At 34.5% G+C, this 19,782-nt stretch overlaps 2 protein-coding genes across 2 annotated transcripts in view; both read left to right on the plus strand.

Moving 5' to 3' along the window:
* The first annotated feature begins 341 nt into the window (after positions 1–341).
* On the plus strand, positions 342–6,586 carry LOC117103848. The gene is made up of 4 exons (XM_033244461.1): positions 342–399; positions 906–1,110; positions 1,732–1,812; positions 6,558–6,586. The coding sequence occupies exons 1-4, from the start codon at positions 394–396 to the stop codon at positions 6,584–6,586; spliced, it is 321 nt and encodes a 106-aa protein (XP_033100352.1). The 5' UTR covers positions 342–393.
* A 611-nt stretch (positions 6,587–7,197) lies between these two features.
* Positions 7,198–19,782, plus strand: part of LOC117103852 — a 60,545-nt gene continuing 47,960 nt past the window's right edge. Inside the window, exon 1 of the mRNA XM_033244466.1 lies at positions 7,198–7,317. The gene's annotated coding sequence lies outside the window, so the exon portion shown is untranslated. The remainder of the gene's footprint in view (positions 7,318–19,782) is intronic.

Below are 19,782 nucleotides of genomic sequence, written 5' to 3' on the forward strand. Positions count from 1 at the left end.
CATCTATTGTGTGAAAATAATAATAAATGTCATTTTCTATTACTGCTATTGTTAATTTGTTTTTGATATGAAATTATGTATTTTTTTAGAATTTAAAAGTAGGTTTTAGTATTCCATGAAACCTATTATCATTGTTGTTATAATAATTTTATTACTCTATTATTTTTATAGATAATGAATTTCATTAGTCCAGTTTTTTTAAGTATTATTTTTATTATTTATTATTATTATTATTATTATTATTATTATTATTATTGTTACCAATAATGTGCTATGTAAATTTTCTGAATTACGTTTTTAATTTTGTTTTCCCTGTAACTTGAAATAACACATCGGATTGATAAAGATGCAAATGGTGAACAAGTAATATCAGAACCGCACCCGAGTGTCTGTATGGAGGTAAACAATAATAATAATATGTCCGTCTTATATAGCGCCTCATGCATAAAGCCTCTAAGCGCTTCACATTACTACCCCGGTGATTGGATTGTATTGTTACATTCTAACTGTATTTAATCTTTGTTATGCTGTCCCATAATTCTTGTTAATCTTACAGGAAAGATTTATAATGATAATGATAATAATAATGATATAATGATAATGATAATAATAATGATATAATGGTTATAATAATGATACCGATGATAATGATGATATTTTGATGTGTGTTTGCATCAGGAAAATATATAGTATTGATGATGACAAGACTAATGGCTATAATTCATAGGCATATGCGGTGATATGCGCCTACCTTGAAAACCAATATTAACTGTCATGTGCGAAAACTGTACAGTTTCACTGTCTAGCTTGCTACTACATACAGTACAATACAACAACACAATATAAAATGTATACTGTACGTAATATACAGATAATAATACTTTTTTTTCTATTATGCTCTGTAGGTATTAAACTATCTCAAGCATCAACTGAAGACTGTGTATGGTACAACAGTAGGAATCGGTTACGAGTTACGCGTCTTGTGCAGCGAATGCCATTCAACGCACCCACCTCATTTACATACTCTTGAGAAATGTTTAGAAAACGATAGGGTTTCATGTGGAAAGTTGAAAATGAACACATCTCGTTTTAAGGTCTTGTTTCAAGAAGGTTGGTTTCTATTACAAACATTTCTATATTCGTTCTCTGTTCAGTGTCAGTGTGTTGAACAATCTCAACAAAATATCTTTATTCATTTCTCCCTATTGGTTGAATTTATTCAGTATCGAAAAACCCCCAATTATTACGCATAATAATTAACTACTGTAAACGATAACAAGAATAGTGAAACAGAAATTTACTAAAGATAACCACAAAAATATATTTAAAAAAAAAAACACATCTTGCTGGAGTACTTACATTGAAACAACATTAATCAAACAAAAAATATGTAGCACTATCAGACCATCATTAAATGTACTTAATATAGTAAACTGTAAGCACCGATCATTGTACATTTGTTGATGTTAGCTAGCTGTTGTTCCCCACTCTTCTCCTGTGTAAGACGTGATTCATGTAGAGCAGCTGTTCATCCATAAAGTACTGTTTGACGTAACAGTTTACCATTCCATTTTTAATTTCATGGATTTGAGCTTAGATTTTTCACACTTTGGGTCTCTGTTATCCCTCTGTCTATATTAAACGAAGTCTAAATCTAAATAAATTATCAGTTATTTTTTAAATAAATGAGTAACAACCTATGTGAAATACATATTCTTCATATACTTGTAGATATTCAAGATGCATCCTTGTCTAAGGATCTACCTCATATGCCCATGTTCACAGATTCCACACATGAAGAGCGGATGCCAGGTAAATCGTTTGATGTTGTAATTGTAAAATAAGCAGACAACATTGTAAGCCTCCACCCCCCCCCCCAAAAAATGTTGTGTTGCCCTCCGCGACCGACCGATTTTTTTTTTAATCGGCTCGGCAATTTTTTTTTTTCATACAAATTCGAGAAATACCACTTCCGAAATTAACATTTAGAACATAAAATCTAAAACAGACATGTATTTTTATCAAAATCGGGCCATAGATGCACGCGTAAAATCGGTAAAATAGAAGGCATAATTTTGAAATCCGAGCGCGACGACGATATATGCATACAACATCGGATCTCTCGCGCTAAGCTGTCAAGCCACGACCAGATCTAGGCCTAACATATTCTTTACTACTGTACAACTAAAGGTTGCTTGAATGAAAAATCGTATTCATTATCTTACGGTATATTTTACAATAAATAAAATACAAATAACGAATAAGTTAATTGAAATACACTGCAAACCAAATGTAAAAAATAATCAAGTTATTACATTTTTAATACGATTTTGCATGAATAATAAATAATAAATTTAAATGTGTTAGGCCTATGTTATTATACAGTATTTACTATGGTTTTGTAATTTATATACTTTTTATTTTTGTACTATTTGTTAAACTTACATATAATAAATAATTTAATTAAATAATTAAACAAAATAGTACAAATAACGAATAAGTTAATTGAAATACGCCGCAAACCAAACGTAAATAAACACATTTTAATACGATTTTGCATTTATACAACTTCATTTATTTTTATAAAAATGTAGTACATAAAATTACATTTTTAATACGATTTTGCAATTATACAACTTCATATATTTTTATAAAAATGTAGTACATAAAAATATCAAAATTCTAATTTTCAATTATACATCACGAACGGCAATACGAGCAAATCAACGACTGACAAGACTGTGGGATGAATATGTACAGTAGCTGGTATCCGGGGGGTTCATTCACTGATGACATCGGCAAGCCGACTACTGTACATTCTGAGAGACGCGCTTGGCGTTCCATAGAAATTACCAGCGGCTCAACTTGTCGGCGGCTCAACCGGTCATATCCCCTAGCCATCGCTTTAAAACGGGTACATAGCTAGACGTTTTCGGCTCCGTTACGGTTTTTCTCGGATACACATATTATTTTACGTTTCGAAGCCAACAAAAATCTTTCTTTAAACTGATTTATTTTTGTTAAATTTATTTAAGTATACACTTGGTCAGTATTTACTCGGTCATTACTTTGAATATTTTGGTTTGTCAAGCTTGCCAACGTTCTATTGTGGTGCCTACGAGCTAATGAGCCCTTAGGCCTACTTAGCGAGTTTGACTGTATTCAGGTAACCAAACTACAGGAGCTGAATAAGCCAATCGAACTGTTTCGATTGCTTTTGGATAATGGTCTTATTAGCCAATCAAACATGTTCTGTTCAAGATGTTCTTGCCGAGGTTGTAATTTTATGCGAGCAGCGCGGTGTAGAATTGAATATCAAGAAAATGGTACCAACATTTCCAGATTTAAGTAAAGTTGTAATACGTAACTTTTCAGATAATCGAAGAAATTTGATGAAATTCGACACAGCTATGAACGAAGACAGTAAAGATCGCATTGGTTATTTGTATAACCTTAACGTTAAAGAACTAACAGACCCTTGGTGTCTAATATGGAATACAGAAAATACTTACTGTGGACACAAGAAAAGAATTCATTTAAAGGCTTATGAAAAATGAAATGATAGCCGAAGCTGAAGCACTTAACACGTTCTAAAGCTATTGGTATGTGTAATGGAGTACTGTATATGTAGACCTATTATGTGTATTTAATTGTTAATACTTGGTGATTGTAGAATTTATTCTACATTGTTTGTTACATTTGATTATATTGGGTGGAGCAACATTAAGGAAGTGAAATGTTTATTTTATATATACACATGGTTATTTATGAGACAATGCAAGCTGGCAGATGCTGGGCATTGTATATTTTACTGTATAGAGATCATTGATATTTTATGATTGGTTAATGAGAGATCATGTGATTATAGGCTTGTATGTGATTGGTTTACATACCAATGATGGCTTGGTATAATTATAGTGGGAAACTTAAATTTAGTTAGGTTTGGTACAACACTTCAAGACTGAAGTTCTCTCTTCCGGCAAGGGCGCCGTGAATGCCTCTGTTAAGTTGATTGCTGAGTCGACATTAAAATTAAGATTTGAAATTACAGTATATCTGTGTTGGCTGAATTGTTTGAAGTACATTGGTTTGCTGGAGTTGATGACCAAGAAGTGTGCTAATTGTGTTTAAATCAAGTACAGTACAACCAGAAGACGTGAAGTACAGAAGTCAGCTACAGTATAGTAAAACAAATACTATACATCGTCACAACTAATAAACAACGTTACAGTATAAAATCTTCTTTTTCATCCAAATATAAAAGTTGAAAACAACTTTTATATTTCGAATGAAAAAGAAATTATAAAATAAATGATTGATTCCAAATAAATTTGTTTAAAGGAAATTCTAAAGCTATTTACAGCCATATAACATGATTGTAGTATTGCACCATCTTACTTGTGTAATAATATTTATATGGTTTGACCAGCATAGATATTGAACGAAATATGCCATTACTCCATTTTCACCATTTCCACCATTTTCAAGCTGCTCCGTAATTAATAGCGTATTGAAAATCGCTGTAGAATGTTTGGAACAAAATTACTATAACAATTCAAAATAGTCTGTTCTAGCTTTTTAAAAATAGATTATAAGAAGAAATTTTCCTAATTATCGATTAAGCCTGCAGTTTCCATAAAAATCGCTACACGCTCTCCGCCGACTGCTCTGGTGACACTGATTGGTCAGTCGAATCAGGGAATGTTCCCGATTGCATCGGGGACAGCTGCGCAATGCAATTATTGCAGTGAAAACGCTGCGACAGTGTAGCGATTCTATGGAAACCAAGCTTCAGATAATTCAAATGTCAATGACATCTTCCTGTTCTTTGTTTTGATTTCTGTTTTGTTAGCCTTCTTGATAATTAATTGTGTAAATAATAGAAATGGTGACAATGTTCACCCAGAGTAGATTAATGATCAAGAGCAACAGAAATTGGTAGAACATTATTGATACACAAGCTTTCGTCCATGCAGTGTGAATGTAATGAACAATATCGTACTGAAAGATGTAAAAAAAAATGTGTGATTGAATGAAATTGACATTGGTTTAGAGTTTATGATTTCAATTCTAGTTGTATTTAATTGGTTATGGTGGGCTGTAACTTGAGAGAAACATTCATTACAGTGGAGGTAGTTAGCGATGGCTTTGTTTTTACAAGTAACGACAAGTATTTATATAATTAAAAAACTAGGGTGCAAAATGCATTTGCAAAATTTTGCGATTTAATTCTCATTACTATACCTGTATATATATTTTTATGTATTTATCAGTATTAGTTCTTGGATGTATAGTATTATCTGTGTTATTTGTTTTAATGTACTTTTTCCTTAATTCCAAGTTTTCAAATGTATTTTATATGGCTTGACTTGTGCTAATAAATTATTATAAATATATGTTTTATAGTATTATAGTATTATATAAGCTTATATAATATATAAACTTTATATCTCTGGATAAAGCAGAAAACAAAGGAACTTACGTTTTGACGTTTTGACTTATGATCACTGTAGTTTTGTTCCCAATGACACCCGATTGAAAATTTAATTGTGTTCGGGATTGTCGGGCCTGCCATTCACCCCCCCCCCCACGGTTAGACGTTTAGTCTCATCAAAACTGACGCTGTTAAATCCGGAAATTTAATGTTAATATGTTTTGAGACTTCCGACGAATCTAGTATTAGTATTTCTTAAACAAGATTCCGTTTTATTAGTTCCATATACTTAAGACAAGAACGTATTAAGTAAATCCTTGAATTATTATGTTGCTTTCATTTTAAGAATATTTAGTTTATGTATTTTTTATTATTGAATAATAGGTAAGTATATTATTACGTAGGCCTATTTACGTTTAGGTTTGTTTATAGCAATTGTGTGGTTATTTTAAACATGTAATTATTTTGGTTTGTATTGTTGTTTTTTTCTAATAAAATGATAATGGTATTGTTCAAAAACTCTGTGATAATAACATGACTACGTTAAGCCTGTATTTGATAATAATAATAATAATAATAATAATAATAATAATAATAATAATAATAATAATAATAATAATAATATTAATAATGATGATGATGATGACGATGACGATAACGATGATGATGATGATAATGATAGCTACACTGTGGCACAGTGTTTTCATTGTAATGGCTACAAAAGTAGCCGAAACAATCGGTTGAGATTTTCTTCCACCAAATTGACAAAGTGTACGTACCGTTATGAGTTTTAAAACAAAATAAAGATCAATTCCATTTTATTTGAATTTTCTAATAATTAAATTTAAAATTAAATGAGAAAACAGAGGAGGATCCCGTATGTTTCGTTAGGGGTACGTGTTGGATAGAGGGGTGCTAAAAGGTATTATGGTTGGGGCTGAGGTATAACATTTTAAAAAAAATATGGCACTTTTATTGCTGGATGCTCTCTTATACCTTTTAAAGTGTCTTAGTTTGTATTGCACAGAAGTTTTTATCACCATGGTTATCAGTCATCAAAGTAAATCTATGAAGTAAGATTGTTAAAATGTTATTAAATATATCAAATTGGCTTTTTATACAGGGCTCAGATGCTACAGTTTGTTTGATTGACACCCGGAAAAGTGTCTTGATGGTATCCTGGTGGCATCGTACCCTCTCAGCACCGCAGCGACGTTGGCTTGTCGCAGGTGTTGTTGGTAGTAGGAATGGACAAGACACAGTCATGACAAACGACGATAACGTTACGCCACTCACACGATGCCGCTACGGTAGACCAAGATCTTTTTCACGGCTACGATTGAGCACGATTTTTTTTAACAAAAAAAATCGTGCTTTATCACGATGACATCAAGATGTAGTACGATGTAATACGATGAATTATTTTTTACCGCGACATTTACGACGACGCCATTGCGATTTTTCAAAACTCAAAAATCGTGCTCTATCGTAGCAAAAATCGTGAATGTGGGAAAGGGGCATAACGAATGTTGCCTGTTCCAGGTGAACCTACAGGCAAGAAGACACAATCATAAGAGGTACGTCCACACTAAGCTACAGGCAAGAAGACAATCATTAGAGCTACGTCACATTAGGCTTGTGACAAATATAATGTGATTTGGCCATAATATGGGCAAATCACATTATATTTATATTCCGGGGTTTTTATTATTTTGTGCGCATGTTGCGCTCCATAAGATAACAAGGCAGAAGTCAGTTCGTACGCTAGCTGCTAACCTATGCTTATAAAATTCGTAATTTATCACTAATTTATTAGGCCTATTCTGACTCCGTTTCATTCATTTATTATTCGTCTTCGGACAAATTTGACATTGGAAGACTCGGTGAGTTACTGCGTTTATTTGAGTTTTAATGTTTTTATTGTTTTAAAAAGAAGTTTATTTACGTAACCTAGGCCTAGGTGTAGTGCGATGATCATTTTGGTTGAGGGGACGACGTGCGGATGGGATGAAGAAGTATGGTGCACCTCTAATGACTAATTATTGAGGACATGTTTTGATTTTCGCAACATTGAACTGTTGATTTGTTATCATCGTAAGCCATAATATTAACGTTACAGCAAAGAATTTTAGTATTGCTTATTTGCTTTTATAATATTATGTAATATAATTATAACAGTCTTTGTCTATTTGTTTTGTTGTAGACTTTACTATCATATCAGATTGATTTTACCTCAAGACCCTTACAATAAACGTTAAAGGTTTTGTATAAAAGGCAAAATAAAAACACCCAGACTAGATTCTATAAACATTTCTTTATTCATTTCATCATACATAGAAGCATATATCTTAGAAACTCTTTGAAGGTAAATATTTGTATAAAAGGCAACAGAGATTTTCTACCTTATTAGCAGCACAAGTAAATAATCACACAGTTTATCAGCAAAAGACGAGAATGTTAAAGATGCACTGTCTGCAGCAATGAAGTAAAAAAACATTAATTCCACATTTGAATTGCCTAATTTATATTTAAGTAAGCCTAGGTATTAACTTGCAATTAAAAATTGGAAATGAAAAATATTCTATTAATTTGAAGATTTGAATTAAAGGTCTGAAAAATCATAAACAATTTCGATTTGTATGTTGTGGGAGTTTGTAGCAAGGACTTATAACTGTCACCAGTAACAGTTATAAGTCCTTGTCTGTAGGGAGGCTTTCTTGACATTTATAATAGGCCTATATACGTATAGGCCTATTTAAACTTGCGGTACACCACTTAGATAGTTATGAAAAAAACTGTTGTTTTTGTTGAAAATGTCTGCATTTTTTTATTTATTTTGTAGAAGCGCAAAGATTGGTTTTTCATTATGCGTGCGTTACCACGAACCCCCAATTAGTTTTTGTGGGCCCTAAATGGTCCGCATACACCTGGTTGGGAACCACTTTTCTAAAAATTTAAGAATAATATTTAAGTTAAAAAACCTATGAGGGATTGACAATAAGTGCTGACATTAGTGTTATATTAGGATCATTACACAGATTATGTATGCTTTACTTTAAGACCTTTAATTCTGTAGGTGAAAGGTCACTTGATAAAATTCTGTCTATGTTTGAACAGATTCGGTATTTCACAGAACTGTTCCTCATCTCTATTAATTTATTTGTAGTACTCCCTCTATAGACCATTGTATGTTAACCAAAGATCTTATAAACACAAGATAGCGTTCTCCGCGATTTACGCATAACAAATAGAAGCGTCGGTCAAGGTTCAAAAGTTTCCAATTTAGCAAGAGGGCGCCATTCATGCACTATTATACCAAAGAGAAAAAGTAATCAGTTTTGGAAGAGGGCGTCCTATCTGTTGCCATGGATTTGAGATTATTATTATTATTATTATTGTATACTTATATAGCGCATATCAAACTTCTCTATGCGCTGAACATTATTACCCCGGATCACTGGATCAAGCACATATGGAACACACACTCAGGCCCCATGGGGGAATTCCATAATGTTGCAGCTGTATTCAGCGCAGGCTGTGTTTGAACCTACCAGGTACCCACTTTTACTCCTGGGTGGAGAGAGACAACCGTAGATAAAGTGCCTTGCCCAAGGACACAAGCGACTTGCACAGCGAGAGTTTTGAACCCCCGACCTCGAGGTTGGGAGTCCAAACCACAACCGTTGCGCCAACCACTTCTACAATGGTTCCTGTTCTGCTGTTCACAGTACGGTATGGTCATAGCGGTCAAAGGTCAAAAGTTTCCAATTTAGCAAGAGGGCGCCATTCATGCCTTATTACAGAATTTGCACGCGTAAATCGCGGAGAACGCTATCTTGTGTTTATAAGATCTTTGATGTTAACGATGTTTTTAGCCGTGACTGCAATATTCGCAAACAAGACGAAAAGTATGGCATTTATTTCCAGTGTAGTTCTTATGGTGGTGATTGGGCAGTACACCTGGAGTCAATCCTCTACCCGTTTTCGAAAAGTGTACACTGCATTTTTTTTAAACATACACCCTTAAATTTTTCTGAAGCGTCTACTGCGTTAATGCGCACCTGGAGCCAAGGGCTTGAACGTCTCATCCGTTCTCTACGATGCATGAACACGTCACACAGGTTTCTCCGACCGCTAAGCTGCTCTTACATTGTATATTATTATTACTAGTAGCAGAATAATATTCAGTACAGAAAAATGGAACCAAAATTGAACGCATCGCTTCAGTGTCAGGAGTGGTGCAAGGATTTTCCCGACAGAGTGGGTGGGGGCGAGGTATTCGACGGAGGGGCCGTTGTCCCTGACGGGCGTGGTCGAGCATAGCTTCTTTTTTTTTTCTTTCCGAGGAATTGTGATTTTTTTTCTCCCCTTCAGGGTAAAGGTCTCTCCAAGTGGAGAGACGCTTGATTTCCCCTAGCACCTACTCTGAGTTAGAGTCAGCGTTGCCTCCAATGGGGCCGACTAGAGCCTCGGTCATGGACTCGGAATAAAAAAAAAAATATCCCTGGTAGGGTTCACGGGAAGAGAGTTTTTGTGCCTTAGTATGGCCCAGCCGCACAAATTGAGCTTTTAGACTACAATATTTGGGATTAGCAATCAAAATAACCTTATATTTTATAGGCAAATCAGACGACTTCGTTGTGGAGTCGGACGACGGGGGTCCAGTCTATCCAACAGGAAAGGGATTTACCCTGCTTGCCATCCTCGCTGGCACCACCACTGATAGCAGTGGCAGTGACAGCGATCGACAATGACAATGATAAATTATATATTGTGACTGCAGGCTCTCTGGTGTGACGATCTGTTTTTACACTACATCCTCAATACCATCTGTCCTGAACGATTTACTCAACATTGGGGTCCAGTGTTGTGTATCCAAACAGATGCAAATAGGCTTACAGATGCTCACCCACCTCTAAAATTCCTTTCACCCAATTTTAGTTTTAAACTTCTACAACAAAATATAGGCTATCTGTAGCATTATTATCATTGTAGACAGTTTAAATACAGTCTTCTTACAGTCAGCTAATTAGACAGTTTAAATACAGTCTTCTTACAGTCAGCTAATTAATATGCCTTGCACTACAACAACCTGGTGGGCTTCGAATCCTTTGAATTTATTCAAATATATTTTCAAAAGTTACACAATTCATTGCCTGCTCAAGTACTTTATCCACTATTGGTTTGACGTTACAATACACTAAAAAATGCTTTTGAAAACAATTTCTATAGCAATTGAAATTATGTTGGATATTTTTAACGGTCCAACTGTATCCTAGTTATTTCCGTGTTTGTTAGGTACAGTAATTGTGAACAGGCGCAGGTACCTATTATACTCAAGGTAAAAAGAAGCACAGTTTGATGAGAATGACTTTCACAACAACAGGTCTTCTAAACAGCTTAAATAGACTCTTGGAATTCTGTTCAATTCATTTTCAAAAGGTTTTCTATGTCTACAGGTATATAAATTTAGTACGCTAACCTGTCAACAGTATTGTATCGCGTGTATTTACATGGCCTAACCTCTCCATTGTATTGTTATTGCTATGCCCTATATCATCGGGTGATGTTTTGATATGATTTATGAACACATTGTTGATCTGCTTCACTGCATATAGGATTAGTGTCCATATTTTCACAGAGATCTATAATAACTGCTGTCTTGAATAATATTCTGCTGTTCAAAATTATTCTACTGTGTCCCTAAACTATCATGTCTGAGTTGTTACTTACATACTACGCAGACATACTCAGTTTGGTATTAAAAAAATACTACTGTACTTCCGTAATGTGAACCTCTATAAATAATAAGATAATTATATCTTTATATCAATGTTTGTTTATAGCAGGCTACTTAATATTTAATTATTAGTAGGCCTACCTATTAATAGGATAGTTTTTGTTTGCAGAATAATTTTTGCATTATCTTGGTTGCCCAGAAGTTGACTGATAAAACCGACTGATATACAATTTAATTGGTATACTCTTACCCATAGCACTCCACTATCTTTTTTTTTTTTCAAATATTTATTACTTATGTGTTTTACTGTATTTTATATTGATGATTTTTACGGAAATAAATGTTAAATATTGAATCGCAAACACAAAAATTACAATTATAACTTCAGACGTATCTTTTATCTTTCACGGAAATAACTGACATCCAAATGGCCAGGTGACAAAGGGTCTGGGATGCCAAAAGACTGGTTGGCAAGAGCCGAAACACACTCCATCAATAACATAAGAATAAGCGTGTCGTCAGTTAATTTACATTTTACAATTTAGTCAAATAATATTAATTATTGGCTTTGTGCTATGGAAACTTGGGAATTCTGAATTAAAATGTTGAATGAATAAATGACATCCATTGTCTATAAAATTGTGAGTTATTTTAAGTACTGAAATACATTATCTGTATCATAAAAACATAAAAGTATCGGGAAATGTCTGTTGTGTTTCTTGTATTAAACGTGAATCCCGCAATGGTTAGAGGCTGATGGATCCATTTTGCATTGACGATGCTCTCTTCGTTCCTGTGTTGCTGTGTATGTCTTCTATGTTTGTTCGGTGTGTCGGGTGTAAATTGTTTAGTTTCTGTGATACAGAAGATATCAACATTCGGTAACAATAATTTGTCTGACGAAGTTGATAATAAAACTTATCAGCATGTTCGGTTTTGTTAACGGCTTATGTATCGCTATGCAATAATGGTTGTTCGATCGATATTGAAAGTTGATATGGGGATTTTAGCAAGGTGTTGGTATCATATGATGACTTGACTTATTTTGCTATATGACTTCAAAATGTTTCATCGTGGAATGGCCGTGGTTGATTAAAGTGTTTTATACAGCTTTCTGTTTTTGAAATATTGACAGAATAATAGGCTTACATGATATTAAAAAGGACGTTGGAATTATGGGAAAATGTTTAAGTTTTTCAAACAATATAGTGAGCTGTAATCATCGTTATAATCATCACGGTACCACTACCAGCATAATCATCATTATTACCATTGTCATCGCCATCGTTATCATCACCATTGATGCCAACACCACATTCATCTCATCCTCATCATAATTATCATAATCATCATGTTTTATAAAATATTTACAGATATATATGGAGTGGATCTGAAAAGCTTAATGGTTAAGATGCTTGCCCCCCAATCGCAGCGTCCTGGGTTCAATTCCTGTCACGGAACAGGGTTTCTTTTTTCTTTCCCACGACCAAGAGACTCCACTCCCTAAGCCTCAGTGTTAAGCTTGTCATTAGTTAACGCTGTTCTCTATTTAATTTCACGACCTTTTTGAATAGATTATATAATTCATAAACTTTATATAATCATAGGCTATATGATATTAAAATGTTTCAATTTTTTAAGCAATATATTAGTGAGCCGTAATCGTCGTCATAATCATCATCATCGGTGCCTTTAGCACCAGCATAATCATCATTATTAACAATGTCACCACCATAGTTATCATCACCATAGTTATCATCACCATCGTTATCATCACCATCTTTGCCAACACCACAATCGTCTCATCCTCATCATCATTATTATAATCATCACCATGTTTTATAAAATATTTCAGATATATATGGAGTGGATTTGAATAGCTTGGTGGTTAAGATGCTTGCCTTCCAATCGCAGCGTCCTGGGTTCAATTCCTGTCACAGAACACAGGTTTTTTTGTTGTTTTTTTTCTCACGACCAAGAAACTCCACTCCCTAAGCCTATAATTTTTGTATGTATTATAATATATTTTATTGAGTTTGTTTTGTTTGTTTTGTTTGTATTATTGTAATTTACCTTGAATTTACCTTGAATCTTCGAGACTTAGAGATCAAAGCTCATTTGTCCCTCAATCATTATCGAATCCTCTTCGGTCATATACGGGCAAAATTTAAGGTTGTGGCCAGACCAGACTTTCTCTAAGCCCGCTTTAAAATGATTTACTGAACTCTGATTTACCACATTACTAGGAAGGGAGTTCCAATCGTCAGTAACTCGAACAACGAATGCCTTTTTCCTAACATTAAGTTTAATTTTCTGTTTATACAACTTATATACATGGCCTCTGGTTATAGAATAATCTGATCTTGTAAACAAGCGCTCAGGGTCCAAAAGATCAATACCTTGAAAAATCTTAAAGGTCTGAATGACATCTGCTCGTTTTTTTCTAAATAACAAAGTTGGCAAATTAAGAGCCTTAAGTCTCTCCACATAAGCTTTGTCACTCAGACTTCTAATCAATCTGGTGGAGCATTGTTGGACCTTCTCTAATAAATCAGAATCTTTTTTATATTTAGAATTCCAGACACAATTACCATACTCTATCAAAGGACGAATCATTGACTTATAGAGACGCAAAAAACCATTACCATCAAGAAATTTAAATGCTCTTTTGATCAGACCCAATCTTCTATTTGCTGCTCTTGCAACCTTTACAGAGTGTTTAGAAAAATCCAACTTATCATCAAATAGAATACCAAGATCTGATTCCTCCTTAACACGTACAATTTCACATCTTGATGTACCAGTACCAATAAAATATTTGAAATTATGTTATATGATCTTGCATTTTGTTAAGTTAAATGGCAATTGCTAGTCTATCGACCACTGGTATAAAGCATTTACATCCCCCTGTAAAATCTCACGATCAGTTTCACAATTGACAACTCTAAACAGCTTAGTACCGTCCGCGAACAACTTTATAAATGAATTAGAAACAGTTATGGGTAAATCATTAATGAAAACTAAAAATAATAAAGGTCCAAGGACACTTCCTTGATCTAGAACTAACACCATTAACAACCACTCTCTGTTTCCTATCTTTCAAAAATGCCACAATCCAATTCAACAAGTTGCCAGATACTCCATAAGACTTTAATTTTGACAATAACCTACGATGAGGAACTTTGTCAAATGCCTTTTGAAAATCGAAGTAAATACAATCAAACGACAAACCACTATCAGGCCATTGAGTCCATTGATCAACTACTTCCAGTAATTGAGTAGTGCAAGATCTACCAGAGCGAAAACCATGTTGCTCTTCTCTAATTAAATTATTAGATTCCAAATACTCATAAAGTCTAACTTTAACCAGCTTTTCCATAGACTTACAAATTACAGACGTAAGACTCACAGGTCTATAATTTAAAGGATTATTTTTATTTCCTTTTTTAAACAAAGGCACAACATTAGCCTGTCTCCACGAATCGGGAACAATCCCTTCTCTTAAAGACCTATTAAACAACAAAATTAATAATTCTCCAAGTACCTAAACTACTTCAATCAGTACTCTAGAATGAATCCCATCGGGACCAGGAGATTTTGTAATGTCTAAACTCTTAAAATGATTTACCACTTTTTCAACTGTGAACTCTATAGAAGTTATACCAGGCACATCCATATTATCAAAACCCGGAGGATCATGAGACTCATCTGTAAACACACTAGCAAATGCATTATTAAACACTTCTGCTTTTAATTTTACTAGTGTTGACAAGCACATTATTTTCATCAAAAATATCAGGAATATGATCCTTAACCTTTGTTTTACTTTTGATATAAGCCCAAGCCTTGGGATTTACCTTTGATTCTAATGCAAGTTTTGCTTCAAATGTAGTTCGTGCATTTTTAACCTCTGCAGTAACTTTGTTTCTACAGTACACCTCACATATTCCTGACGAGATTCAATATCTCTTCTATTCTGAAAAACATTCCATGCTTTATGCTTTCGTTTAATTGCTTTTTCCACATCCCTATTCATCCACGGTTTTTTATTATTAGAAGTCCTGAATCTTAATGGGACAAATTTATCAGTACATTCTTGAATAGTACTTTCAATAAGTAAAGCTAATTCCTGAATGCTTAAGGACCTGCAATACTGAATTAAATCCAACTCTTTAATATATTTTCTCATACCATCGTAATCCCCTTTGTAGTAATTTCTTACCACAGGAGGGTCTTCTACATAGTAACCACAATCAATCTCAAACGTTAGCACAACATGATCACTGCGACCTAATGGTGGGGTACATTTTAAATTTATAATTAGACTCCCATCATTGGAGAAGACTAAATCTAATGTGCAGGGTTCATTATCATTTCGAAATCTAGTATCAATCTTACAATGTTGAAACCAAAAAAAGATCATCAGTACACTCAAGAAAATCTCTAGAATGTTTTTCCATAGGAACCGCCATTGTTTCCCAATTAATAAACTTGTAATTAAAATCACCAACCACTACTACATGATCAACATTGAAATCATCAGCCTTCTTTAGTAATTCCAAAAGTAACAGATTATTATTATTCGAACTATTTGGACTTCGATAAACACAACCAATTAAAATACTCTCATTAACACGAAGGTTCACTTTGACCCACACCGACTCCACAAACTCATTAAAACAAACTTCCGAAACAGAAATACCTTCCCTAACAAATAATCCAGTTCCGCGAGAACAATTAGGAGAAACAAATAACTGGAAACCCTTGATACACAAATTAACAAAATCCACAGATGTAGACACATTCTTTGGCAACATTTCTGTTAACAAAATGAAATCAGGATTTTCTAAATTAACTCGAGGAATTAATTCTTCTTTCTTGTTAAGCATTGAGTCACAATTCGTATACATGCATTTAAAACAATTTGGGTTTCCTTTCTTATTTACTAAATTAGATTTTTGATCTTCATTGATATTCCTAAAAACGTGAAATTTTCTTCTTCACTACACGACTTCCACGAATCATTGAATCTTCTTCACCTTGTTCAACGCGATTATTCAGTTCCGCTCTGAGTTTGTTATACTCGCCCCTTTCCTCTTTGGTCCTATCATGTGTAACCACAATGCCTTCCACTGCTTTCACTCTCGCATCATTACAGCATATGGCAATTGCATATAACTAGCTCTATCACACGTTTTTGTTTTACAGTTTACAGATCGGTTATTTATATTAATATGTAATGCTAAAAAGCTAAAATAATGGAAAGTGGCTGCCATTTTAAATTGTAATAGCTCAAAAATGTGTACAATATTTAGTTAACTGTTGTCATTGTTATGAATAGATTTCCAATTGAATACTGCATTTTAATGACATAAACTTACAATATTAGTGACAATTTTAGGAAAAAATGGCGGCCATTTTGAAACTGCTGGCAACCCCCTAATACGTATGAAAAAAAAAATGGTGCACATACTTTTTTGATTTATCAATGTCTATTCTACATCATATTCAATTTTTTTTAAATATAGCAAAAAAAAAAAAAAAATGCAACCTCTGATATTGCTACATTTGGGACTGGACTATCAGCCCCACCATGGGTGGGGCTGAGGTAGTGAGCACATTTTTAAAATAGGCATCTCTAGACAGGGGCGGATCCAGCCCGGTAAGAAAGAGGGGGGCGTGAATGTCGGAACTAAGTAACAGTTTCAGGAAAGAGCCCCTGTTAGGGATGCAAGGGGAGATTCTCCCTTAAAACTCTAGCACCTTTATTAATTTTGATTTGACATTTGATTCATTTTTAATATTTAGCATGGTAATTTTCTGATAAGCTTTACAAAACAATTTTTTTACAAAAAAATAGAGGGGGCGTATGCCCCTTACGCTGCCCCCCCCTCTAAATCCGCCACTGCTAGATGCTCACAAATGGCACTTTCAGACGGTAAAAATGCTTTTTCAGAGCAGTGTTCCTCGACAAATTTTTTTTTCAGAAGTGCCCCTTCCCCCAGACACCCCTCCCCACACCGGCGTCGCTAAGTCTAATGAAGGACCTATATTCTATAGTCTATTTCTATGCTGGGAGTCGCAAGCTCTAAACCTGAACCCACAGTCCGAGAGGGAGATTAGTGGGAGATGTAGTGCCCGGGTCAATCACTTGGTTTACATGCATTAAGGCCTTATAAGAGGAGAAATAGGCAAAACCCACCTTTTTTTTTTGAAGCATGGTGCATTGATAGCTGTTATATCTAGGCCTAGTACTACATTCCGTCATAATGGCTAAAAAAACACGTCTTTTCTTTTTTCATCTTTCTTCTCTTTAACTCAATTTTTTATCTTTTTTTTTTAAGGATAGACTGATGAGGGGGAAGGGGGCCACCAGGGCCCCCCGTCGGGGTGAAAAATCGCAATTCGTCGGGGATAAAAAATAATTTTATTTATTTTCTACCTTTTGTTAAACTCTGAAATCCATTAAATAAGCCTTTGAAACCACTAAATTGTCAAAATTACACGTATACATGTTTCTCCTGACGCAAATCCAGTTATTGTCTATTATTCCATCATGACAATAACAATTACTATTAACGTTATAATAACCTTACAGTTTGGTGATAAAAACGTTATTCTGTAGAACCATACGTGCTTATAACCTAATTTCACAACCTCACAACGTTTGAACGTTCTTACAACGATGTGTAAACGTTGTTTTGTGACAAACCTAACCACAACGTTCGCGAGTGTTGGAATGTTGTAAGAACGTTTTGTATATGCAGGGATGGACCTCTAGGTGCCCGGAAATCGCACTCTCATAGTTTATAAATCTTAATAATAATCGATATCAACAATACAACAATTTTAGGACAAAAATATTATAAACACAAGATAGCATTCTCCGCGATTGACGCGTAACAAATAGAAGCGTCGATTTGGCGCAGGAAAGTAATAATTTTGGGAGAGGGCATCCTAGTCGTTGCCATGGATCTGAGATAGGGTGTTCGCGTTACGCCAAAGTTTGTTACAAAGTACGTTAATTAATGTTGTTCCTTATGTTCTAAAGAGAGGGCGCATTGTAAATGGGACGCTTCTAATTGTTACGCGTAAACGTATAGTCCAGAGCCGTAGATAGAGAGAGTTTGGCCAATTTTGCAAGAGGGCGGCGTACATGCGTTAATACAGAATTTGCACGCGTAAATCGCGGAGAACGCTATCTTTGTGCTTATAAGATCTTTGATTTAGGACAAAGATCTTATTGACACAAGATAGCGTTCTCCGCGATTTACACCTGCAAATTCTGTAATAAGGCATGAATGGCGCCCTCTTGCTAAATTGGAAACTTTTGACCCTTAACAGCTCTGACCATACCGTACACACCGTGGTATCAATCCTGTGAACAGCAGAACAGGAACCATCTCAGATCCATGGCAACAGATAGGACGCCCTCTTCCAAAACTGATTACTTTTTCTCTTTGGTATAATAGCGCATGAATGGCGCCCTCTTGCTAAATTGGAAACTTTTGAACCTTGACCGACGCTTCTATTTGTTACGCGTAAATCGCGGAGAACGCTATCTCATGTTTATAAGATCTTTGATTTAGGATAATATAGGTTGTGAGGGCGCTAGACATTCTTTAAAACGGTCACGCATGAGTGATTTCGTTCTGGCGTTGCGTCGTCGCAAACACAACCAAAACAAAACAAGGTGAAACATAAACTATAGCGGACCAACACGATTTACGATCATATCTTTAAATTCTTTTCTAATTTTACACCAAAGAGTTTACTGGGTTCGAATGCGAAGAGCGATACTAATTTTTGTGGCATACATTCTTCATACCATTATTGGTTTGGTATAGTATAATGAATAGGAGGAAGTATGTACAATGTATTGTTACATGTATATTGTCAAAGATTTGCTTCGATACAAATTTTGCTTCGATACTAATTGTGCTTCGATACTAATTTTGCTTTGATACGAATTTTACTTCGATACGAATTATGTTTTGATATGAAGTTTGTTTCGATACAAATTTTGCTTCTATAGGAATTTTGCTTCGAGACGAGTGTCAAGTTTAATTTATTTAATATTTGCACTTTGCTTAATTATCAATCCAGGCCATTTGTCACCAATCCATTCTTAGTGGGACTCAACCCCATTACCATGACAGTGATATGTGAAAATGACCTCAATAATTGTCATTCGCTCTAGACTCTTATTCAACGACATCACATTATTTGTGAGAATAAACTGTAACAAATAGCAAAAGTATATTGACAATTAATGCAGAGATGATGAAACATTGTTACCCGTAATATGTCTAAATTCATCCCCCCTTCTTAATCTCTACTCCCACACCGTAACAAGCAATTGCTAATACGGTAGTTCTTTCAGAAACATTAAAATGTTCGGCCAGTTTTTTACGTGTTCCACCAGTAGTGTGTAAAAAAATTTAGCTCTGTCTCATCTACTTCATTTGTGTTGCAAATAAAATAATTTGCTTTAAAAATGTGATTTTTAAAACTAATTTTTTTAAAGAGAGCATCTAGAAAGATCTATGTACGCGCAATGGCACCTACTAAGCTCACTTCACACGGTTTGGTCAGTGCCATCAAACTT

Source organism: Anneissia japonica, unplaced genomic scaffold (assembly GCF_011630105.1).
Source record: "Anneissia japonica isolate Jap-2015-1 unplaced genomic scaffold, ASM1163010v1 scaffold288070_len135173_cov105, whole genome shotgun sequence".
NCBI classification, from domain to species: domain Eukaryota; kingdom Metazoa; phylum Echinodermata; class Crinoidea; order Comatulida; family Comatulidae; genus Anneissia; species Anneissia japonica.